The 27,284-nt window shown below is 35.7% G+C and overlaps 1 protein-coding gene across 3 annotated transcripts in view; it reads right to left on the reverse strand.

Annotated features, from left to right (window-relative positions):
* The window catches only part of LOC145689307 (PC-esterase domain-containing protein 1A-like), a 110,738-nt gene that overhangs the window by 59,285 nt on the left and 24,169 nt on the right, over positions 1–27,284 (reverse strand). For all 3 annotated transcript variants that reach the window (XM_081763448.1, XM_081763451.1, XM_081763452.1), the window contains exons 4-6: positions 17,561–17,647; positions 10,733–10,875; positions 5,925–6,075 (exon numbers count right to left, since the gene is read on the reverse strand). In XM_081763448.1, coding sequence (XP_081619574.1) covers positions 5,925–6,075; positions 10,733–10,875; positions 17,561–17,647 — 381 coding nt within the window. The remainder of the gene's footprint in view (positions 1–5,924; positions 6,076–10,732; positions 10,876–17,560; positions 17,648–27,284) is intronic.

Genomic DNA, 27,284 nt, shown 5'->3' on the forward strand with positions numbered 1-27,284 from the left:
GGTTATAGTTTTTTTAATGGATTTTTAGAGGGTCGCAACACGAATTACCAAAAAGATGATGGTACTTTCCAGAAAACTTCACTTCATGGTAGTTGCATATGTTTGCAATGCCACTGCTTGTTCGCATTAGCAGAAGATTCCTCTTCTCTTCACTGAAGTCACTAAGGGACGTAATGCATCTTGCTACCGGCCAATACACACATTTATGACATTCTTCACCAATACATTTGCCTACATCACATTCCAATTTCTTCACTAATTTGATGCAGTATTGATACACAGATCTGCAGAAACAACCGTCTTCTTGCGCTGTAAGCATCTGAGTGAAGCACCAGTAGTGAATTCCTATCTGATGCATGTCTGAACACGATTGTGCATGTTGGAACAAGCACTCTGCTGAATTGTATTTTCAGTACATTTGTTCTGTTTGCTTATTAACAGGATAACACTTGTTCTTGTATGTTGTGCTTAACCACTCTATACATTATTCATCCATTGCCAACCGATTTATGATGGATATACAGTAAGCTCTCGTTTATCCGTACTTCTGCCTATGCTTATTTATAGGCATAACTTTGTATTCATAATAAAGATGCTTATAATCTAATCTGAAACTCCTAATTTTCGGTATAGAACAACATCATATAGACCTGTTATAAGGAGAAATTGTATATTTTTATCAGGTCCCCCACCAGAGATATATACCTGTGAAATATGCACTTTTTCCACTTTTCTGAATTTTTGATAATTTCTAGAAAAAAAAGGGGGGGATGTCTAAGGATTGTGAGTGATAAAAACCATATTAGACCTCTTTATTCAGTAAAGCTCAACTTCCTGACCCCTTCCATTCTTAAAAAAAAAATTTGCTGAGATATTTCAGATTCTGTAACCCCTTACAACACCACAAAATGGCACATCTTCAAAAACAAATATGGCTGCCACTCGAAACCAAAAGCCAATAAAATTAAAATAATGCTTATTTTGAACTAACGACATGATAAGTTACTTGTACATAAAAAATCAGATTTTTTAAAAATTGTCGAGCAACATGCATTGGACCACTTGATATGGATTTACCCATTTGACAGCTTAAGGTTAGCTGCTCTTTCGTAGACAGGGTGTCTACTGGAGTTGACTTGGATACTTTCACTATTTTCAATATAATGTTAGAAAAAATTCCAGTATACTACTGAAAAAAGGTGAATGTACACGACTGTACAGCCTATAAAATATGTTGAGGAAACGGAGTTCTCTTCAATATTTTAATAGAAAGAATGCACAGAAACTACTAGGTTAAAATCAAAGAAAAGAAAAAAAGTTTTCTGGATGTTGCTTCTCATAGAATCCTGTCGTTATCGTTATTTGTGTGTGTGGTGGTGATTGGGGGGGGGGGCGTGTATGTGTTACCCTTCACAGCCAACACTTTCCTCCCCTGATTCACCGTATTACATACATAATTTGTATTACATTAGAAAACCTATTAATTACATTAACTAGAAGACCAATCAATTACAAATATTAAGAATAACATGTTCAATGTTCATGCTTACACATTTAGATGTACTACTGTCTTGACGCTTTGCAAATATTAAGTAAATAAAAACTGCATACAAAATAAGTTAAAAGATAACATGTTGAAGTTACGATTTGATTAGTTTTCCAAGCTGTCCATTTCTGTTTGTATTATCATACAATAAACACCGTTCTCATGCTATATATACTATCCATTTTCTTTTTCGGACTAATTACTTTTTCGAAAGATCAAAGTGGGGTAATATATAGAGTGGGATGCGCGGAATGGCAAAATTTACATAGGAGAAACAAAAAAGATGATGGAAGAAAGGATAAAACAGCACAAAGATGACGTAAGATTGAAAAGGGACAACAATGCAATATATAAGCACCAGAAAGGGACAAATCATAGGATAGGGTGGGAAGGAGCAGAGGTCAGAGAACAGGGCATTGGTGAGAAAATGGAAAGAAGCCAGGGAAATTATGAAGACAGGAGACAAGGTACGAATTAGAATGCAGGATTCGCGATAAACAAAGAATGGGAGAAGATTCTACTTGAAGAAAGAAAGAACAAATTAATAAGGGGGCCTAACAGTTAACAACGCCTGTTATTAGTCCAAGTTAAAGAAATACGACGACTTAATTTGCATATCAGTAGGAAAAGTGAATAAAGATACGAATTATTTGAGTTCACTTTGACTCAGACTCATTTATACATAAATAGATACCAAAGACACTTCTTAATTCACTAAATGTCTCTCGTAGGGTTTTATGACGCCCCCCCCCCCCCCCCACATACACAAAAGTACGGCATTTCGATGTATTTTATCAATAGTAAATATTATTGAAACTAAACAATATTTAGAATTTTTCTTTGATTGCAATTACATAACAATAATAAACTATAAAAAAATCCCAAAACAAACATTCATAAACTTATATATATATATAAGTTGCTTTTATAGTATAATCCTTTTGAATAATGAATGGGGAATTTAGGTCTGAATATAATACGAATAATGTACGGAAGTGAAACGTGATAACCCACAAATGTGTGTTCATCAAGATTTTACAAACACTTGCACTTTTACGAACATTTTTCGTTTTTTGGTTTGAACCACCTTTGTTTAAACCAGTCAACCCTGGTTACTATCTACTTACGTCCTTAAGTACGCCCACTGTTCAGTATTATATGTTGGCTAGTCAAACCCCCTTTTTGATATTCGTATCAATATTTACAGATATTCTTGCAGCAGTGAAATTCATCTATCTGTGACAGAGCACTTAACTCATCAAAATATACTACATCATTTACATACGTAAGCTTAAAATCTTTTCCCCACACTTTTCCCGTCTCTTAGACAGTATCATTCTATTCGCGACTTAACCGTCTATAACATCTCACCTCACTAAACTCACCAAAATATATTTGGAGTTCTAACTTGTTTTTATTTAAGATTTTTGTCTTTTTTTTACTATTATCATTTATTTATTTATTTTATCTCCACTTTTTTATTCACTGTTTCTACTTTTCTTTTTATCACTCCTCCAATCCAGATCTTTCTTACCTTTTCACATTAGTCATATTTAACACTTTTTCTGCAGTGATCTTCCATGTCTCATGTTTTCTCCTCTGAAGACACTTACACAGACATTGACGTGATAACAAGTCAACACAGTATTCGTGGAAGCACTGTATACATTATTAATAAAATAGGATATGTGAGTTAAAGATAGAAAGAAAGAAAATAAAAAAATAAACTTAGGCGCAATGCTAACAATGAAGAACGGTTTAGGAGGAAAATAAAAGGTAGATAATGAAGGGAAATACGTATTCCTATTCCAAACATTTTTTACACAGGGTGTCTCAAAATTCCTCTGACACAGGATAACTGTTATTATCAGAGTTACAACAAAATGTACGAGGGGAAACCTTCTCCAAATATGATGTTTTCAACCTAAAGTGAAGGAATTTTTTAAATCGAACGCACCGTTTGAGCTGTACACTATGCGCCCAATGTTAAATGAAAATGCAACGTTGCAATTTATCTAGACCCACAACATAATTAAATTAAGTTACTGTCTTTTCACTAACATATCGATGGCCAGCCCCCATACACCATTATCTTACAAAATTTATCCACCTCCTGCCCCGTCCCTCCTCTCCCCAGCCCCTCTATTAATGGCAACGTTGCAATTTCATTTAACACTACGCGCATAAAAAGTAACTAGCCCAAACGCGCATCCGATTTAAAAAAAATTCCTTCACTTTAGATCGAAAACATTATATTTGGAGAAGGTTTCCCCTCTTACATTTTGTTGTAACTGTGATGATAACAGAGTTACCCTATGCCAGGTAACTTTTGGGACACCTTGTATAATTTTATTTTTTATCGTTGCGACTAACGTTGAAGAAATAAATAAATTAATTAAAAATCTAAAATATGATTAATGAAAAACTCATTTCTGCAATATATCAGATATTGTACAAGCTTGCCAGGAATTTTTCAAATCGATTTTCCCTGACAATTCCAGATTTTCCAGGCAAGATTTATTATTTTACAGATATAATTCCTTCCTGCAAAGAAGAATGAATGAAAGCTCTCCACAACATCCACCTACTGCCTTCCATTTATTTTTATTTTTATTTATTTATTTATTTATTTATTTATTTATTTATTTATTTTTTTTTTTTTTTTTTTTTGTAAATACCCAAGTAATAAGATTTAAATCTTTGATATACCTCTTTCATTACAATAATATTACAGTACCGTACTTATGATTGCGGTCCCACATAAATAATTTCTGTTATGGAACTTCACACTAAACAAATTACTACTGCATGTTTCCTTAGTTTTCACAGTTCACCTTAGATGATTTCAAGGTCTCAATTTCATGTTTCAAATTTTGCATTCAATGGAAGTCTCTAATGAAAGAAAGGTTTGCTTTTTTTTTTTTTTATACTAAAGTGGTAATGTGATCAGCTATGCGCTTATTTTCCTTTTTCTTTAATTCGTTTGCTGTGGTTTTCGTCCTTTTCCTTTGCATGTTTTTTTTATAAGGTCCATTTGATCCACTTACGTAATGAAGCATTTTTGTCCATATAAATACCAAGGGGCCCTCCAGCACGTTGTATAGTATCATGAACAACTCGTAAACTTACCAAAGATTCTTCATGCATACTTTCCACCAGCATGTCATTGCTAAACTGAGAATCCTTCTCAACAGAAGTATTTCAATGGAAAAGGACAAGTACCATTATAATTACGTCCCACAAATCAACGAAGTCACTATTATCAAGTAGACTGCAATAAAAGACATTTAATCTATCTGTGTATACATTAAATGATTCGAACTCCTCCTCCTCTTTTATTGCTAAAACACATAATTTGGAACATTGATGTTTTACTTTTTCAGCTTTGGCAGTTACAACTACATTCTTGTAATGGAGTTACTCAAGAACATTATGCATTTTCTATTTGCTTACACTTTGGTTTGTACAAATTTTACTTAGAATAAGACATGACAGATATCGCACCATTTTGTATTTTAACGGGCATTTTTCAACAATTTTTGAAGTTTTTAAAAAAATTAATGTCATCAGTATACAAAATTTCCTGACATTTCCAGGTTTTTCAGGTCGTTGGCAAGCCTGATTGTATCTGATGAAGGCAATGAAAAATTGCCGAAACCGAAACAAAGTACTAATATAAGGTTTTCCTTTAATCAGTTTTTGAATTACTTAAAATTATGGGTTAGATTCAAAGCTAGAATAAACAGCATACAAACAAAAATAAATTTAAGAGTAAACTTCTAGCTCTCGTATGTGAAATTGATTATTAACGCAAATAAGAGCAAAGACTGGTGGTTTTCGCAAATTAAAAAAAAAAAAAAAAAGTATTTAACAAAGAAAAGACGAACAAATAGTCAAATTTAGAAAGTTACACAATTTTACACCACCTAGAATTCATCGATTATCACATGGATAATAAAGCTGAAACGTGTACAATGGGTGGACATGTCATTCATATAGGTCATGCTCTTATAAGCTTAATCTTAACCCTATGGCATACAGATTTTTGAAGAGACCAAGAAAATGGAAGGAGGATAATGTAAAGCTGTATCTTAGAAAGGTGAGTAATAATTCTGAGTAGATTAGCTTGGCAAGGGACAGAGTCCAATTGAGAGTTCTGCAACATTTGTACATTTGGGTACATGTACCAGCGTGCACTTTTTTTTTTTTTTTTTTTTCATTCTCCGATTATCACATTCGATCCAGGTGAGTAATGTGGGTAGTAGATGTCTAATTTACAGCACGATATTTTAGCTATGCAAAATGATAGTGTTCTATGAATCTGCCACTACTTCCACTATTTCCTTTTGGAATACTTTCAAAAATGACTGTCACTCACCTGCTGGATTAAAAACCCTCCTCTGCAGCCTCGTGAAATTGGAGGTGTTGTCGTCCATATAACGAGAGTTTCTGGAGGTAAGCACGTGTTCAGTAATTTCATTAGTTTCTGTAGATTATCCTTGTAATCATCGACACCCGAAAATCCCCATCTGCAAAAAAAAAAAAAAAAAAAAAAAAAAAAAAAAAAAAAAAAAAAAAAAAATCCGTAACTCCAATATTACACATTTTAACACGTCTGCGAGATCATCCCAGTTGCTGAATTGTAAACCTAGCCTATAAAAAAATTCAATATTATCCCATAACTATTTGGAGAAAGTCGTAATTATTAATTTCTATCAACATTTGAGCAATAGTATTAAGTTGACTGCTTTTTTAAATAATAATAATAATAATAATAATAATAATAATACCGTATGGTACCCTACAGATCTGTTTAATTTATGATTTTACCTTCCAAATCTTATGATATTTCTTTGATCAAGTTATGAAGTTCCATTAATGTTACAGATATGGTGAGCGAGAATTAACGCCCTATTGAAAATTGAAATCTTCCAGTTTAACGTCCCACAATTATACTCTTTAGGTTAAGGGAAACAATGATCAAGATAAGTGAATGATAATGGAATAATTAGTGGAATGAGAATGTGAAAGGGAACGGGAGTACCTCGAGAACTCACGGACATGATGTTGTCCGCCACAAACTTAATTGCTCACGAATCGAACTCCACTTACATGTCAAATTCTACGTACCATCTCGTATGATTCAACCCAGAACCGCTGATACAAAAGAACTGAATTTCAGTCACACCTGAGGGAAGTCGAAACTCGATTCACTGCCATACAGATTTCCACTCTTCTGAATTCTTGTCATGAGGGAAGAAAAATAACACAGATAAAGAAATACTATTCAAAATAAATTAGTTTCTTCGTCAACTGACCAAGGTTAAGTGTCTGAGTTTCTGCCCCGAAGTTTATTTTCCCGTAAGCTCCTGTGACTGTGGCTTGATTGAGCATCTAGCTTGCAATTAGGTTGCACCTCACTCAAGCCAGAGTGTAGGTAAAATGATCAGAGATCTCTAGTACAGGTGTAAAGACTGCTAAGTTTCGCCCTGTTTTCCTGATCAAAAAGGAACGCTTGAATAAAACAGCAATCAATGTTCTGAGTTCAAAATTCAGATAATAAAAGCAAATAAACAAATTACAATGCTGGTATCAATGAGAACCTTATGACAGATTCAGGAAAGAATCCCGTTAATTACGATGAACTTGGTCCAGGATACGAACACTGGACCAGATCATTTGAATCTGTGATGTCTGTACCACGTTTTGACTAAATTTCAGGCATCTCGGGTTAATGGTTTGGCCAGGGCACAGTGATAAGTATCGCTTTTTTTTTCTTTTCTTTTTTCTCCTATTTTGATACTTCTGACTGTTGAATAGGTTGCACCAAGATCTTTTTACGAGACAAAATTTGTCATAGTAGGTTTCTCATCCATCTTAAATCATTGGTTCTTCAAGAGCCATAAGTATCTCAGCCATAGGACTAGCCCCTGCGGTTAAAACAAGGATATGGGACCGGAAATTTGGCTTCTGCCTCGTGGGGAAATGTGTCTTCAGGAATAAAACGCTCTTGACCTCTCCCTTCCTGCGACAGATACGACTCCGACACGTAAAACTTAGTTAAAATCGGACGCGATATTAGACATATTCGGTTTCTGGAGACAGAAATCATTCGCTCCCATATCGTCGGTTTGGAAGTTAGACTTCGTTTCTCGCGCGTGCAAGGAACATTTTGGCGTAGAAATTTTACTAGTTATTTTCAATGGAATTAATTAGATTTTTCTCTTTTTTCGTGAAATGATAGTTTCTGACGATCATCAACATTGCGTCCACAATCTCCAACAAAACAGTCACTATGTTATATAAAAATCATAGCTAGTTTTTATATAGTTATCAGATGTGGGGCAAAAGATAACTATTGGTAGAGACTATTTTCAATGTCTAATTTTCATTATTTCTGAGCGCAAATAGAAATTACATGATATGACTTTCTTTTGACTGTAACCTCTTAAAACACTGTTCGGTGTGATGAATGTGACGAGGATAATAATTCCTAGTAGTAAGGTTACTGATGAATCTCTCTGGTATTGCGCAAAGTGAATACGGGAGAGAAAGCATACATTTTAGTTAAGTTCAAATATTCGTAGTAACTGTGCTTTGCATGGAAATTTTAGTTAATGCGCATATCTACCGTCGCTAACACATATGCTCTTTATCGGAGCATCCCCGCGCTACCAAGCGGAACCGAAATCTTTGGCCTTCTCCGAACAGGAATAGATACTTATTTGTAGTAACTACATAGTACAAGTTTGTGAGTATTTTTCACGTTAGGTAATTGTTTTTATTGCTTATCAGTTTGCACGTATCATCAATCTGTTCGTAAATATTTGCACGTGCACAAACATATTATTTATAGCAAGAAAACTGATTTAAAAAAAAAATAAAAAAAAAATAAATAAATTAAGTGGCACTTATCTTCTTAATCTATACTGAAAACATCAGTTTATTGTAATTGAGGCATTTTGTGAACAAAAATTGATTTCTGTGATTCATTCAAGATTATGCAATAGATAGCCCGTAACTTCCAAGGTGTGCTTATTTTCAATTGCATCAATATAATAATTAGATTGAAGGGACATTATAATTCATTATTTCTAATAAATTCCTTCTGAGATATTATCTTCGCCCTTTCCTTTCTTGAATCTAGTACCTTTTATTATTAGTTCGATTTAACAAAAATATATTTTTTTAATTTCCTATTCACAGTCTTCTATATTTCTACTGAGTATCCACGCAAGACAGGTCGTGCTTTATCCAACAATTTCCTGTTGATTAACCTACATTCTATTTAGCTACCGAAGATATGGGCTGTCCATATTCAACTGGCATCAGTCCACGTTAATATACACACAATACTCGATCAATATAGAATGATTTTTATTTTAAGAAAATTACTGCAGAACGTTTATTTTTAGTTAACCCAACGTAAACAGGTGAAACCACTAAGATAAAACAGTAGCCGCTCGGACTGACACTTCCTTTAATCTTTGGGTTAATATAATATAAATGAACTAGAAATTAAGTAGGGAGTACCTATATATCAGTATCGTTGATATCGGCCACTTTTGGGAGTATCGGTATCGGCAAATGGACACCGATACATTTACCGAACTATTTTCAATTTGTTTAATATTAACAGTGACGCTCATATTTCATCGGTTTCTTTTAGAATTAAAGTTGATCTAAATTATTACCAATTGTACAATTGGTTTCTTTATGCATGTGTACGCCTTTGATTTGTACTACTCGTACCCAACTGATATTTTTAGTCCTTCTATGCCAAAATAATGGTGAAGAAAAGCAAAAGGTCCTCAATCAGGATCATGGGCACCCGAAGAAAATTTTCTAGGGAGGGGGGCATTCCATAGTTGCTATATTAGGTCCTTATTTAATATACGTGGTTTGCTATATTACGAATACATTTTCGTGAGTCATACATTACGTACACCCTGCCCTTCCCCTTCCGGCGCCGATGGTCAGGATAGCAGACCCGCAATTTGAATTCTAAACGAGACAGAGGTTTCGATTCAGAAGAAAATGATATGGAAGAAACCCACAAGACGCTCACTTTGTCATTATTTTCTCCTACCTACTGGTTAAAAAAAACAAATTGTTCTAAAGTTAATAGTTTTATCGTTTCCGACTTCGTTTAAATAACCCTCTTATTTTTTTATAGTATACACAGCAACACCTGGTTCAGCATGCATAATTCTATGAACAATAAAAATTTGTAACTGTAGTATCCGTTTGCATTACATGTATGAAATAGAAACTAGAAAATACAACGTAACTATCAAAGTACATTACCACTCTAAACATCAATCACTGACACTTAGAACTAAGTTTACACTATATAAGTATTTGCTGTTTTTTAGTTCATTTCGTGTGAGAGCTGGATTAAATTTAGAGGAAATATATTTTTTGTGTCGAACCTAATATTAAATTCTCTCTTCGTCTTTGTATGTCAAATTTTGGCCTTATATCTAATATACCCTATTACAATATTGTTCATTTCATTATTCTGAAAATTCCTGATAATATATAAGAAATGTTCTAAAAGTGTCGGTATCGGCAGTATTGACCTCTTCAGTATCGGTATCGGGTATCGCTGGAGTGCCTAAATTTAAGAAAGCTGGAGTGAATGGTAAATTGTTTCTTCGATAAAAGGTACTCAACTTCCAAAGTCAAAGACTCGAATCCTTCACGAAAGGATCTCCATGGTACAATTTTGAAGTTTTTAATGAAATATGGTTCGTCTTTTATTTGTTTAAGTTGCAGTTGAAATCGACAAAGGATAAAAAGTGAATTCATTTCCCTCTCTAATTGGAAAAAATGCTTAGTTTGTTTCTAGTGTATTCACCACAATACACATAAGATTACATCCATGGGAGAGCATTGAAATCGGAACACATTACGGTGGTTCGAATAACATCTTAAACTGTATAGGTCCAAGTCTCACATAACCCTTGTGCTGAAAAGGAATGAACTTCAATAAACAAACATTAGATTATAATGATAGCGTTTCTGTGAGAGGAAAGAACAACACGCAGGATGTTCACTTTTAGCATTTAAACCGTGTATATATGAATTTCATGCAATGTCATGCATAGACATGAATACAGACAAAATAATAAGATTTAAAATAACAACACTGTTTCGACTAAAACAGAAAGAAGTAAATCTTACCTGGATATGTCCCAGAGACAGGAATTCATTACGACGACATGAGGAGCAGAGATTTTTTTATCTCGAATGTCATGGAAGTAACATTCCATTTCGTCACAGTAGCATTTTGTCAAAAATCGGAACCGTATAGTAATGTCCGAAGTCTGAAAAGTAAATAAAATATTTCTTATAGTTCGATGTATATAGTGAACTCCAGATTATTCTGTGCGATTTATTTTCGAACACACTGCAAATTAAATTAAAAAATTATATGTATGGTAGATTATAATGAACTGTAATGAAGCAGGCTTCCTGCAAGTTGAGGTATTTATTGTAAAGAAGGGTACCTTTACTAATACTAAAAACAAAGATAATATGCACCTGTCGCTTGGTAATAGAGTATCGTAGCTCTTCTTATCGCTTAGATGCTTTGGTAGTATTTGGTATATTAGTGGTACGTGTCGCTACCATGAACGACAACTTAGATGAAAATGAATTGCCGCTTTGTGCTGTGATTGCGTTTATTGTAGCAAACTATAAATTAATCAAAAGATTTAAGACACTTTAAAATATAGGACTAAAAATAAATAAATAAATAAATAATAAAGAAAATCCACACATGAAGAGTTAGATGGCGCTTTTCTATACTGGTTCAGACAATATTGAGCCCGAGTCATCTCCACCCATATAATGTTTGCAGACACACCAGTTTTTCCGCGGAGCATTAGGATTAAAGAGAGAGTTAAATGCTTCTTCTGAGTGGTTACAAGATTAAGTGTCACGAAATTCGTGATCTTACTGTGTGGATGGAACAGCTGGCTACAGATGTTGCACGGCGCAGAATTTCGACAGTTTGTTGTAAAAATGTCTCAACAATTTTACAATTCTGATGAAATGAGATTGCGTCGGAAATGTCCACTGACAACGATGCTTTTGGACAGATATCATACACAGAATGCATCACAATTTACAAGAAATTTGAGGTACAAGTTCGACGCTATCATGAAGAACAAGAGCTCGAAGAAGGCTATGTTAATGAAAACTTATTGCCTTCACACCCAGATGAGAATAACTTTATCCAATGACTGTTTCATTACAACCAAATCTTTGTCCCTTAATACGACTTCAGCCCATGGATCAAGGCGTAATAGACTCCCTTGAATAACGTAATTTAACAAGTCTTCTGAGAGTGTTAATGGAACATTCAGAAAGTAAAGAAGTGTGTTAAATGTCTTCTATGACATTCCAATACTTGGCAAGAAGTCAAATTGCAAACATTAGTGTGGTCATGGCGCAAAATACTACCGTACGTAGTACCAAAAAATTTAAACTCAGAAGATCTCAGCAGAACAGACATATTGAACACTATCTTCGCCATTCAAGAGTTCGAAGATGTAGGTGTGACTGAATACTAGTGCTGTCGAATTTTTGAGACACGTGCGGTTTTCGGTTTTTGAGAAAACCGGTTTTCAAAACTGAAACCGCAAATGGGGTTTTTAAAACCGAAACCGCAAATACGGTTTTGGAAACCGAAACCACAAATGCGGTTTTCGAATCCGAAACCGCAAAAGCTCTTTTCGAAAGCGAAAGTCGCCCGAAACCGTGTTTGCGGTTTTATGAGCGAAATCATGTTTGTCCTTTTCAAAGCAGAAACAATATTTGCTGTTTTTAATTACATCTTTTAGCTATTGTGGAAGCATCTATCAATCGAGACAATTGTATTGATTTATATGTGTTTTAACTTTTTTTATTTGCTTCAAGACTATTATGGTAATATGTGCAGCACCGTGCGAAAGCGATAGTTCGATGGTTGTACAAGTCACAGCTAAATTAGGGTTGCCATATTTTAAAATCAGAAAAGTGGGGGGTTCTAAACCTAAGTACTGATGTGAACTTCTGTGTTACAAATAATGACCTGGGATCCTTCGCACTTTTTTTTTTTTTTTTAAAGTTATTTTTTTGATGACACTTCCAATGTACTTTTCGGATGCAGTGAAGCAACTGGACCCCTCCTGATTTTAATGTATTTTGTAAATTAGACCACGAGGAACACGAATTTGAAGGAATTTTAACATTCCGAATTTCAAAACTCAAGATATTCGAACATAAAGTGACCACAGAAGCAAACTGGACTCCAACTGATTTTTTTTTTTTAAATATATTTTGTAAACTAGACCACGAGGAACACGAATCTGAAGGAATTTTGACATTTAGAATTTCGGAACTCGAGATATTCGAACCACCACGGAAGCAAAAAGGAATAATCTGAAGGAATTTTGACATTCTGACTTCCCGAACTTGAGATACTAGAACTTACACAGTAGTTTTATATATAGTATGTATAAAAGTAACGAAGAAAGTTCTGTCGTTTTTTGACCTATCACCTAAGACGTACCTGGAAGATCAAAAATAGTACCCATCAGTATCAACGACTTTCTGCCAACGTTCGGGATGGGCATGGATTCCTTGGTTGTAGAAGTTGGTTTGCTGTGAAGCGAAGAAGGTATCAAGTGCATTTTGCACCTCTACTACGGAGTTGAACTAGAGTCCTCTAAGATGAGTGTCCAAGGAATGGAACAGGTGATAATCAGACGGTGCTATGTCCGAGGAGTATGGCTTAGCGTTGTCCCGCAACGGGAGAACCCCTTAGCGATTGAGAAGTGCTGGCTCCAGGGTTTTGAGTTTTTCTTGAACACGGCTCAACTGCTAACAGTAGACAGTTGCATTGATGTTGTGCTCTGACCAGCCGGTAGCAGTTCCCGATGCACGATGTCGCGAGCAGTCCACCAAACACACAGGAGGACTTTCTGCGACATTGCTGGTTTCAGCTGTTTTGGAACCGGTTCATGGGATTTTAACCAATTATGACGACGCCGTGAAGCTTCGTACAGGACCCACTTCTCATCTTATGTCAACATCCTGTCCAGAAATGGCTCCTTCCTCAGATGAGACTGCAAAGAAACACAGGTATCTGCTCGCGTAGTCTTCTGGCCCTGAGTCAAATCATGTGGGACCCATCGACCCAACTTGTAGTGCTTCCCAAGTTGATGGAGGTGCTGCCGAATGGCTTCTCCACTCACATTGAATGTTAGCCCCAGTTCCTCACATGTCTGTCTACTGTTCGCCTCAATTGCTAACTGAAGATCTTCATTTTGTACGTGTGTTGGTTTTCCGGCACGTGGCACGTCCTTTGTGAGTGTTTCGTCACCGTCCTTAAACTTGCTAAACTACCCTTGCACAGTCTGCGTAATCACGACACCCTCACGAAAGGCCTGAGATATCTTCTGCCCCGCTGCAGTGGCGTTTGACCCAAGTTTGAACTCATACAGCATACACGTCCTTATGACGCTCTGTGGAGGTTCCATATTCACTCTGTCCTTACACAAGTTCACGTTGTAACTCAACTGCCACAACCAGGTAGAATGTTGGATATACCCACACCAACAACTGACCTTCGCCTTATTTCCATTCTCATTCAACTCACGGTGTGAGGGCCAATTGACCACATAACTCCAAAAAAAGCGACAGAACTTTCTTGGCTACCTTTATATATCTCACAGGATATAATATGTTTCATGTATAGAATATTGTTTTTTTCATATACACTATATGATCAAAAGTATTCGGACATCTGACTGAAAATGACTTACAAGTTCATGGCGCCCTCCATCGGTACTGCTGGAATTCAATATGATGTTGGCCCACCCTTAGCCTTGATGACAACTTCCACTCTCGCAGGCATACTTTCAATCAGGTGCTGGAAGGTTTCTTGGGGAATGGCAGCCCATTCTTCACGGAGTGCTGAACTGAGGAGAAGTATCGATGTAGGTCGGTGAGGCCTGGCACGAAGTCGGCGTTCCAAAACATCCCAAAGGTGTTCTATAGGATTCAAGTCAGGACTCTGTGCAGGTCAGTCCATTACAGGGATGTTATGGTCGTGTAACCACTCCGCCACAAGCCGTGCAGTATGAACAGGGGCTCGATCGTGTTGAAAGATGCAATCGCCATCCCCGAATTGCTCCTCAACAGTGGGAAGCAAGAAGGTGCTTAAAACATCAATGTAGGACTGCGCTGTGAGAGTGCCACGCAAAACAACAAGGGGTGCAAGCTCCCTACAAGAAAAGCACGACCACAACATAATACCAACCCCTCCGATTTTACTGTTGGCACTACATACGCTGACAGATGACGTTCACCGGTCATTAGCCATACCCACACCCTGCCATCGGATCGTCACATTGTGTACCATGATTCGTCAGTCCACACAACGTTTTTCCACTGTTCAATCATCCAATGTTTACGCTCTTTACACCAAGCGAGGCGTCGTTTGGCATTTACCTGCGTGATGTGTGGCTTATGAGCAGCCGCTCGACCATGAAATCCAAGTTTTCTCACCTCACACCTAACTGTCATAGTACTTGGAGTGGATCCTGATGCAGTTTGAAATTCCTGTGTGATGGTCTGGATAGATGTCTGCCTATTACACTTTACGACCCTCTTCAACTGTCGGCGGTCTCTATCAGTCAACAAGCGAGGTCGGCCTGTACGCTTTTGTGCTGTACGTGTTCCTTCACGTTCCCAATTCACTATCACATCAGACACAGTGGACCTAGAGATATTTAGGAGTGTGGAAGTTTCGCGTACAGACTTCTGACACAAGTGACACCCAATCATCTGACCACGTTCGAAGTCCGTGAGTTCCGCGGAGCACCCATTCTGCTTCGTCGCGATGTCTAATCACTTCTGAGGTCACTGATAATGAGTACCTGGCAGCGCAATGCACCTAATATGAAAAATGTATGTTTTGGGGGGTATTCGGATACTTTTGATCACATAGTGTAGATACCTAGCGTATATATTAAACTTTAAGTTTTAATATCTCGAGTTCCGGAAGTCGGTATGTCAAAACTCCTTCAGATTCGTGTTCCTCGTAATCTAGTTTACAAAATATATAAAAATCAGGTGGGGTCCGGTTTACTTCCGTGGTAACTTTATGATCGAATATCTCGAGTTCAGATATTCAAATGTCAAAATTCCTTCAGATTCGTGTTCCTCGTGGTCTAGTTTACAAAATATATAAAAATCAGGTGGGGTCCAGTTTGCTTCGCGGTTACTTTATATTCAAATATCTCGAGTTCCGAAATTCGAAATGTTAAAATTCCTTCAGATTCGTGTTCCTCGTGGTCTAATTTACAAAATATATAAAAATCAGGTGGGGTCCAGTTTGCTTCCCTGCAGCCTACTTTTCAAACAAAACTGAGTTTTCCAGTGTACATTTTGCTTCAAACTGAGTTCTGCCCCGGCTAACAAACGTAAATTCGCTTCTATAAGAGTCTTTAAAGTTACACTTGAAATTGTCGTTCGGCATTCTTGTAGCTTATGAAGGCATGAATAATTCAAGTATGCTTGTCACAACATCTGCAAACGAATATTCATTCGTATAGAACCTCCAATTCATTACATTAAAAACATATGAACTACACAAAGAAAACCATTGTGTATCGGAGCAGATCTCTTATTAGCAAATTGCCCTGCACACGGGCACTGCTCAGATAGCCCACAGCCTGAGCCTGAGCGCAAGTCCAAATTTAACTCATCGCGATTGAGATAGTCAGAGATATAGCAGTTTACGTTGAATATACCAACAGTTTATCAACTAAGTCGTCTTAGATTTTTCTCCAATCCCAAAAGGCGGGTGGTTTTTCGTGACTAACATATGTTTACTGGCTCCTGTGAATTCCGCTTCCAACACATGACAGACTAACTGAAATCCCCGTTCTTTGAACGGGAGAATAGGTTTATGGAAAATACTTGAATCCACTTCCCTCGTTAGAATAAGCATTTCTATCAAAGTGGAATTCTAGAAACCCATAATATACTCTATTTTTTGCATAAATTTTGAACTCCTTAGGATACGGCCATTAATCAACGTGGCTTGATAAAAACCCTTGAGTTACGTACTACGTTAAAAAAAAAAAAAAAAAAAAATCCAAACGGTAAGTTGAATGCGCTGAAACATGTATTCTATTATTATTCTACTTACAGATTTCTATAACTCCTGATTATTTGTACTTCCGACTTTTGACCTTCCCTTGGAGTCTTGGTGACGAAAGATAGAAACAGGATTAAACATCAAATGGTGGTGATGCAAGCTGCAATATGGCCGAGTCGATTGTGTGCTCTTTTGTTCTTCACTGAAAGGTTCATAATATTACCTTTGTTGTTATGCCAATGTTGTGAGACTTTTGTGATTACCGCTTCCCAGTCATCACTTAACTATCCCTTGTCCAAATTTATTTTAGATGAATAAATAAAGTTTCAAATATGAGTTTCTCTACTTCACTTTTCGCCCCAATAAAATTTTTGAATCTTCTACCTTGTGGTTGTATTTCCTTTTAGATGTTTAGACAGATCTGAATCCTTAATATGCTCCTTGACACGAACCTTTATATTTATTTTTGGTTTTGCGTATGTAACTCTCATGGCAACAGCATTTTGTTACATAAATACCCAATTCTTCATTGCGATGCGTGTTAATTATTCTTAAATTAGGTAATGCTCTTTCCTAAGGTATTGGGTGGTTTCAAAGCTGTACGGAAACCATATTGTGGATACCCATTCATACTACCTAGTTTCAGGTTTAAAATGTGTTTCTCTATAAACTGGGATCGAGTAAAGATCTTTACTATAAATAGGTTTACCTCAAGTAAATGTTTGAAGAAGAGAGTATATTCAATTACGCTTCACTCAAAATAATCGACTGTAACGAGCAAGATGACGAATTTTTGTAGAAACACTTGAAAATAAAATGATCAAACACTCTTTCTTAAAATAGAACTATAACAATACCTTGTATTCTCGTTCTTCTTGAAAATCCCGACCTCTATGAAGCTCCCCTTTCTTAAGCAGTGTATCACCTTCAAAGCTGTGTTCCAACTGTACAAAAGAAACAATGAATCATTAAATACTATTTGATGTATTAACATACTATTTTATCAATACAAATTATATACAAATACTGGCAGAAGTGTTCGTTCTATGAATGGTGATAAATAAAGTTAAAAGAAAATATTTGAACGATATACATTTGTCGCAATTGTGACAATTTCAAAAATCGCTCCCTAAATGATTTTTTCAAAAATGAAAATTACTTAAACCATCCTCTTGCTCCTGAAAATCCATTTCCTAATAATGGTAACATCTAAATAACGCAACTTAACTGATCAATTCGGCTTAGCTTACTAAACAGCACTTAAATCATTGTGGACGGCGACAAATAAATTGTGAATAGTTTCAAGAGAAATATTGTAAGTTTCCTCTTACAGCGTGGCACTCAGTCCCGTTAAGGAAGTTCTCAAGTCAGGAAGGATGATGAGGATGTCCGCTCCGGAGTCTGAGCTCCAGATCTGACCTTAGTGTTCATTGGGAATTGGGTGGGCCAGGGATGCCGAAACCACACCTCATCGCAACAGATCCAGTCATGTGAATGGGAGCGTTATCATCTTTAATAACAGCGTCATTGGACGGAAACGTCTACATCATAAGCTACATGTAGTGCAACAAAATTTCCAAAATAATTACTAGCAATAAACCGTTCCACGCGATTGTAATTACAAAGGCTCACGGAATATCACAAAATTGCGATCCACAACGTTACAGAAGTAGGGAAGAAACAGTTAAGAGCATAAGCTTCTTTGAATGTCTGCCACATACACATACATTTAAGTTGTTTCAAATTAAGTTGACAGAGGATTCATCGGACCATATTACGCATTTCAAAACTCAGCAGTCTACTTTGCATGTTCTCGACACGATTTTCTTCGCACCAAAGCAATGTTAGCTGTGGTCAGTGGTTTGGAAATTGCAACCTGACCGCGGATATTCCGGTCATGTATCGCATCAGATTGTGATTCTTGCAATATGCTCTCCCAGAGACTGACTGAATTTCACAGTCACTCTTCAATACTTGGCGATCCTTGTCCCTGCAGCTCCTTCTATCTACTAGTATTCTTCACCAATATTATTTTATCGTGAGCTCTGTAGGCCTTAGGAACTGTTTCTCAAGACATATCTACCTAACACATTACTACTTTAGATACAAATCCACACCAATTAATTGCGCACCCACAATTAGCCCCTTTGAAACATGTTAGAATAATTTAGATGAAACATTAAAATAATCGTTCGTTAAATAATAAACATTGTTTTCGTTCTTTCTCACCTGACATAAGAGGCCATTCATTGCCTAACAAAAGCCAGATGCTCAACACTCATCCTCAGTTTATTACCTCACACATCTTACGTATTACAAACTACAGCTGTTTCCATTATTTCGATAGTAACGTATTTCCCTTCTCTCTGGGGAGAATTTAACAAAAAATCGAGATTGCGAACACCTGCCTCCAGTCATGACCGTAATATCAAAAATTAGACCCAAAAAATTAATTGCGTAATGATGCAATTCACAAAATATTTTTTCTCATTTTTATGAAATAATATTTTCACTTGCTATCAAGGGGTTTAAGTATTTTAAAATATTCACAAGTATAAACCATCTGCAATTAACGACTTCTCATAACACAAAAAAAGATCTAGAAGATTAGTTTCTACGAATCTGTATCTCTCTTTATATACATTTATATACAGGGCAGAGTTGTTTTGTTTAAAACAAAATTTTTAAAACAAATGAATAAAACTTGTTTTAAACAATTGATTTTATTTAAAATAAATTTTATATACGTTTTAAACATTTTGTTTTAAACACGTGTATTTTTAAGAAAACTGTCGAAAAGTGCTCCCCATTTAGAACATTATTTTCTTTCCATGTGAATGTTTTGATTTCTAGTGGCTACAGTAGGTCAATGTGGTGATTTACAATTTATTTGGTCTCTTTTCCCCTTGTCTTTAGCGTTTATTGTATTGTTTAAATGCTTATAAGTTAGCTTGCGAGAAAGTGTCGTAGTCGAAGGTTGGGTTGCTTGGAGAAATGATATTAAAAATAAATAAAAAAATTATCATGGAAACAAGTTTTTGTGTTGTATTTAGGACATAAACAAAGGTTCTTTGCTGAATTGCGGTTCTGAAATTAAATATCGCAGGCATTTGTTGATACAGTACATGTCGGTTATCAGTCTCCGTATAACTTGGAATCATTTAACATTGAGTTTTACGGGAAGAAAAAATTACATCATTTGGAGCAAATTTATTAAAGTAACTCCACCAGATAAGAAAACGACCATACGAGCTCGCTGCAAAACATGTAAGGAAGAAATGGTTGGTTTAGTTCAACAACGAAGAATCATTATGAAAAATGGAATGCTATGAAAAAACTATAAACCCACACAGATGGTAGAAGTGTTGATCTGAAAATTGCTTCTGATGATTCTAATGTCAGTGATGTGGTTGAGATGCAACCGGAAACTTCAGGTAAGAATTAATTTTGAATCATGAATTTCTTTGTCATGAAAATTTTATTTCATCCCTCTCCCCCACCTCCGTTCTAAATTTTCTTAAAAACTTTACACCCTGGCATAGCTTGTATTGAAGAGGACCAGGCGAGAAAGCACAAGGTACGGCAGTCACCCACGTAACTATCCCTTAAAGCATGATATTGTCACATCATTGCCGAACGTCAGTGAGGCTCCTGGGACGACTTGATCTACATTTGTTCGTCTGTATGTATGTATGTACCACACTACAGGGTGCAATTTTCGGCCTTTTAACATTAAATTTTGAGGGTAGAGGCACGAGATATTCGGAATTTGTTGTACAGATTTTGACTGCGATCCGACGTAAAATTTCAAAATTAGTGGTTCGGAATCCACTTTAAACAATAGGCCCTGTCTCCTATAGTCTTGCTACTGATCCAAAACTGTAATCAATCAAACCAAACAATTTTATGCGTTTCGAACAAACTTGAGCGTTCAGAGCACAAGGGATCCAAGTCATTTTCAAAAAAGATTCGTTTTTGCTTTGCAATTATAGTTTCTTCGTAGCCAAGAGTCCGAAATAACTGAAACAAAAACCACGCGAAAGGGTGTGGTGCGGGCTAGAGTTTCATAAGACAACAGCTAGATAAGGGCATTTCTAGAAGGGGGAACAGGAAGGCTAAGTGCCCCCTCTCTGTTCATAAATTTAAGATATTATCATTATACTGTGTATGCTGCAGCATGGGAAAGATTTGTGTCAGAAAGAATACACCGATCGAAACGTCATATCTTTGCAACCACAAATCCGAAATGAAAGAAAGAAAAACTACGTGACAAGGTGCAATATAGAATTTTGTATGACTGCTGCTAGAGAAGGGCGTCTGTTTAGAGGTCATCTGCCCCACCCTACCCTGAATCTCAGATTTTGGGGGCAGTAATGCAGATTTAGAAACCTTTTGGTGAGCAAAGTCCCACATACAAATTTAAAATTCTTTCACCGAATAAATACGGATTTTGATCAGTTATAATCCATTTTCATGCGCCGGAGCTATAGGTCTATATTGCTCTTTTCTATTCTCCTCCCCCCTCCCCAAGGATTCCGACGATGGCTCTACTTTTGAGTTTCAGGCCTGCTTAAAATTCTGGAAATTGGGCCTAATCAACTTTCCAGTTTTGATCGTCTGTATTTTCTCCGTATTTACTCAGTGTAAGGACCTTAAGCTTGTTCTGGTGGACTTTGCTTATCAAAAGGTTTCTAAATCTGCTTTACTGCCCCAAGATCTGAAATTCATGGTGGGGGTGGCCGGCTGCTCTCCTGTCCCTCACTGACGCCCCTGTCTATCGCTGTCATATGAAAGTAGCCCACGCCCTTTCACGTGGTTTTAGTTTCATTTACTTCGGACTCTTGACTGCCAAGATATTACGTTCTGAAACAGAATTCATTCGCTGAGCAAAACTGAACCGTATTGAAAATCGACTTGGGTCCATTGTGCTCTTCATGCATCAAATATTACTTTTCATTACTCAAATACATACAATTATTGACTTTAAAAGACAACCAATATATAGACTTGTAGAAAATATTCTAAAGTTAGCACAACATGAAGTTAGCGAACATTACTTTTCGAAAATTTATTATTTTAAAATAATTTTATTAGCATCAGTGTTTCGAAATAGCAATCAAATTTTGCAACTAAAGTTCCAGCCACCTTTAAGTGACCAATTGAGTAAAAATTATGCACATGTGTGTACAATTCCGATAACAATACAATTATTTGAGTCAAATGCCGCAAAGAATGCCATGTTAAATCCAATGGTCATTCGAAAGTCATTTTGCAAACCACTGGTGAAACACAAATTAAAATAGGTAAAAAAAAAGTGTTATCAGTAATAGCTTATGGAAATAGAAAGTCAGCATGTTGAATCCGATATGGAAACTCAAAAGTCATTTCCAAAACCGCTGGTGCTACAAAAACGAAATTTGGTATATTACAAGGGAATCTACAAGAACAATACCTTCGCCGTGGGGGTATAGTGGGGCTGCAGGAGGTCGGGTGGTCCTTTTGCACAATTGACGCTCGTGAGTCGTGACGCATGTAGTCCCTCCAGCAATCTACATAATAGGAGGTAGAAGGCTTCTGCAGTTTTAGTATCGAAATAACAATATAGCAGAATTTACGAACAACCGAAGGAAATTTCGCATGCGTTACAGTTCCCTAAGCAGAATACAATATAAAACAAATAAAACTGGAACAAAACAATGTTATTAACAACACAAAGAATAATAGGTTACATAAAATAGATAACATGAAATATTGTTTACGATGTTCTCGACGATGGATGCCACCATGCTTCTTCGATGGATTGACCAGCATTTAGGTAAGCATACATCCCCTACTTACTGAACATTAGGGCAGATATTCTCTTCTTTCTAGATTAGGTTGTAGTAGAGATGCAAAAAAGCCGGCTTTTTTGGATCGATGGTTTTTGAAAAAAAAACGAGAATTTTGGAAATTTTGGCTTTTTTTATTTTTATGATTTTTCTATTTAGATAGCTTTCTTATAGTATACTCCAAAGTATGCCATATTTCGTTCTGGAATTCACCATCATGATGGATGGAGCACATGTTTTATGAATTAAAGTGAACATAAGTACATAGTATTTGAGGGCAATTTTAGAGGTCATTTAACTTTATTTTAACTTCTGAGTGATCGGCAATGTTTTTCTTCTCTAGATAATTTCTTTTTAGTCTTCCGTGTTTCATTTCTTAGAGCTTAGTACTCTAGCTTCTAGCACATAATTAAACTTATGTTTTTCAACATATCTGTCAGAGCGTACTTCCATATTTCTGTTATACTGTAGTTGTGCAATGACCTAGCAACAATCTTCCGGATACAACCTTAAATACCATTTGATAGGAATAATCAGTAGGGGATTTAGAAAAGTATTTGGGAGGGGTTCCTCTGAATGTTTGATTTTTCTAAAAATCCCTAATTTTTATTTGGGAGGAGCTTGAAGTTTATGAGTACAGGCATAACAAATATTTCGTTTCGTTTGTATATTCAGCAATATTCTTCCGGATACAACCTTGAAGACCATTTTATACTGAAATCAGTGGCGGATTTAGAAAAGTATTTTGGGAGGAGTTTTTCTTATAAATGTTTAGTTTTTCTTTAAAAAAGTCTTTTTTTTTATCTGAGGAGAGCTTGAAATTTATGAGAGAAGGCATAACTAATATTTAGTTTGTTTTAGAATTTCCATAATTACGGGGTACAGGCTTCAATCCGAAAGACATCCCTACGCTAACCCCTTCGCAAATCCGTCACTGCTGGTAATTAGTAATAACAACGATTTAAAACCGATAAGAAAGGAAGTCGACCAGGGCTCACAGTACACGCACTATCTTTACATTCACAAATGGAATTAAGAAAAACTTGTCAAAATGGTCGAATGCGGGGGATGAATCCCGTTCCTGATAGAAGCGCAAAAGCTAACCACTCACCCATGTTTGTTATGCAGTTGTGCTTAACTTAAATATATTCTCTCTCTCAATGGTCTACGGAATACGAAGATTCAGTGCCGCTTTCACAAAAGCTCTCCATTGACTTGCCCAATTCAATCCAGTTTCTACTCTGTATTCCTATTTCAACAAGATCCATCTTAATATTGTCCTCCCATCTGCGCCTAGGTCTTCCTAATGGACTTATTCCGACTGGATTTTCAGTTAAAACTTTGAAAGCGTTTCTACCTTCTTCCATTCTGGCTACATGACCTGCCTACCTGAACCTCCTAGACTGATGACTCTAACGATGTTTGGTAAACCGTATAAATTATGTAGTTCTTCGTTATGAAGTTTCTGCCATTCCCCATTCCCGTTCCTCTTGGGTCCAAATATTCGTCTCAGAATTTTATTCTCAAATATTTTCAGTCTACGTTCTTCCCTCAGCGTAAGCGACCATGATCCACAACCATAAAGCATAACAGGCATGATTATCATTTTATATATATATTTTAAGTTTTAAATACCACGACAGAATTCGCGACGACAAAATATTTTGAACTGAATAATAACACGAATTTCCTCATTTCAGTCGACATTTAATTTCTTCGTGGATATGATTTTGGTCTCGTAATATTAATCCTAAATATTTGAAAGTATCCACTTTGTCGAAAGTATTATTTGATATTTTAACGCATTCATAATTTGCCGTATTACGATCCTGGTGAACTTCCATGTATTTAGTTTTCTCAGCATTTATTTTTAAATCAATGTAGCTGCAGGCGTTTACTAAGGACTCTGAATTTATTTCGATGTTCTCCTGTAAGATTTACATCGTCAGCATACGCCATAACCTGGTGAATACCATTCAGCTGTAGACCCTGGCCGCTATCTTTGATTTTCCTTATAGCGTACTCTGGAACAAAGCTGAATAATAATGGCGACAACGCATCTCCTTGTTTCAGGCCATTCTTGACGTGGAAGCTCGCATTTTTCTACTCAGACTTTACTCTGGGATTTATTTAAACACATTTTCATTAATCTAACAAGCTTTTTCGGTATTCCAAATTCTGTAAGAATGTTGTACAATGTTTCCCTCCTAACCAAGTCATAAGCATTTCTAAAATCAATAAACAGATGATGTACTGGGTAATATAATCCCATTTCTTTCCGAATATTTGTTGAATGGTAAACATCTGGTTGATACTTGATCGATTTCGCCTAAATCCACACTGATAATCTCCAATAATTTCATCTGCATATGGGATCAATCTTGTTAATAGAATGTTAAGAGAAATGCCTAGTTAATTATTACAATCAGTTTTGTCGACTTCCTTGTGAATTGGAACAGTGATTGATTCTTTTCACTCTTCTTAAATGTATTCCATAGTTTTTCTTATTTGTAAAAACATATATATACAGTGGATTACAGAATTCGGTACCTTGCCGATTCTGCAGATCCGAAGCACTTGATAGGTGGTAACAGATTATTACGTATGTGATCAATGAATGGAAAATTTGTTCGAAGTATTTATACAATGTATGTGAAAGTTAGAACTGAAAAATTTCAAGAATGTACAGAACCGCCCGAAACAAAGCTCTTGATGTGCAGCTTTTAAGAGTATCATATAAATGTATTTCTTTCATGTTTTACTTTATTTTGTTTCAAAAAGAGGGGGCGTGATATGTTGAAGTAAAAATATTACATACAAATTTGCTAGTTATTTATGTATATTTTTTCTTTAAAACAAGTACTTATTTTGTATATAAAGAGGTTAAAAATTTATTATATATATATTGGTTAATTCTTTGAAATTCATAATGTAAATATGTTAAGTATTAAAAAAAATCTTTTCGAAATTCATGGTTTATTTTAGAGGTTTTATATTATTATCTGCATCAACCACTAATTAAATGAGTTTTGTGTTGTAGAGAAGCGAAACGAAGTCTGCTTTATCAATTTGAAGCAACATTTTCAAAAAAGTCCAAAATTTCCCAAGCAAAAAAGCGAATCAGAAAAAAACGAGTTTTTTCCCCCTCAAAAAAGCAGTTTTTTTTTCCGAGCCCTTGCATCTCTAGGTTGTAGGCAACAGGATTTTTTTTAAAGATGTTACTAGATTTAAGGCATTATCTTATTAAGAAGTAATTATAACTTCATATACATTCCATTATTAAGTATTCTTTCATATGTAAAATATATACTTAATCATTTTCGAAGCTGCATATATCGTTCAAGAAAATCAAACAATGCCAACAATGGCTACTACATTGCCAACATTCGCAATAAACACATGTGCAAACGGGAACTAAGCAATCAGCTTGTTTTTACAGATTGCCAATTAGGAATAACCCCTTAACGACAAATATAGACAGAATCTCGCAATGAAACCAGAGAAACTGTAAAGACGTATCTTAAAAAGCTTTCGAACAGCAGAAGAAAAATTACGACAGACGTCATAAACAAATATCATTTTCTCCAGGTCAGGAAATTATTTACTTCCCACTTAGAAAAAAACAAAAGTTATTCAGAAACGTTTTTCAAGTTCTTCCATGGACCAGTAAAGATTGTTTGTAAACTGAATCCTAACCTATAGAGTCCAATTACCAGAAACATTTGAAATACGACTCCGGGATATCTCCGCCATCGTATTAAACCATTCTTTCAAGAATAAATTAAAAAAAAAAAAAAAAAAACCTACAGGAAAATTATAACTTTACACTCACTACGCAAAACAGGGGGCAAGAGAAATCAAACACTTTAATTAGCAGAAAAATTACAGGGTACTTACCATTAATAAATGCTGGAAGTAACATCACGCTCGCCGTTTTTAAGAACCCACTTCTTGTATCTAACATACATCTCATTATTTTCTCTAAAATTTGATGGTACTCGTTCACAATCCCCAGGAGTACAATAAACATGCGCTCCTGGTTCACTCTTCGCAGAATCGGAAATCTTTTAAGATTTTTCACCTGATGCTACTACGAATATTATTTTCTGCAATAAAATTCTCGATTTGTCCTAAGAGATCGCTGCTTACCTTCTGATACATTGTTATAGATTGCATGTTTAACTTTCGCAATAACCAAGAATTTACAAACTAAGCATTTTTTTTTTTTTTTTTTTTTTAATTCTTTATAGGACAAACATCATCAGGTGAAGCACCTCCAATATGAATACGTCAATACTCTTTGCTCTCATTATTATCTTCAGGGGAACACAAGCAAATAAAGTCATCTTTAAATAGCTTGGACTTTTAATTACAAAATTCAAATCAAATTCTAATTACGAGGGCACTGAATCATTCCTTATCGCCGCATCTCAACTTCAGTGAAGTGAAATTAAAAAACGACTAATGTTCTGCGCATGAAAATTAATACAGATTCTCCACATCAAAGAAACACAATTTATAGATAAATCTAAAAACATAATACCTTGCACTTTCAAACCGGATGCAACAAACATTCAAAATGATTACTTTTAGCTTCTTATTTGGACTTGCTAATTTTGGACTAAGTGGACATCTTTATACGAAGTTCAAAAGTTAAAATAAATTATTAGTCAGATACAAACTCAAAACGAATATCTAAATTCTCAAATCCAAGAAATTAAACACAGCAATATTTAATTAACCCATTTAGAGG

Source organism: Thermobia domestica, chromosome 1, assembly GCF_964235325.1.
Source record: "Thermobia domestica chromosome 1, izTheDome1.hap1.1, whole genome shotgun sequence".
Classification (NCBI taxonomy): Eukaryota; Metazoa; Arthropoda; class Insecta; order Zygentoma; family Lepismatidae; genus Thermobia; species Thermobia domestica.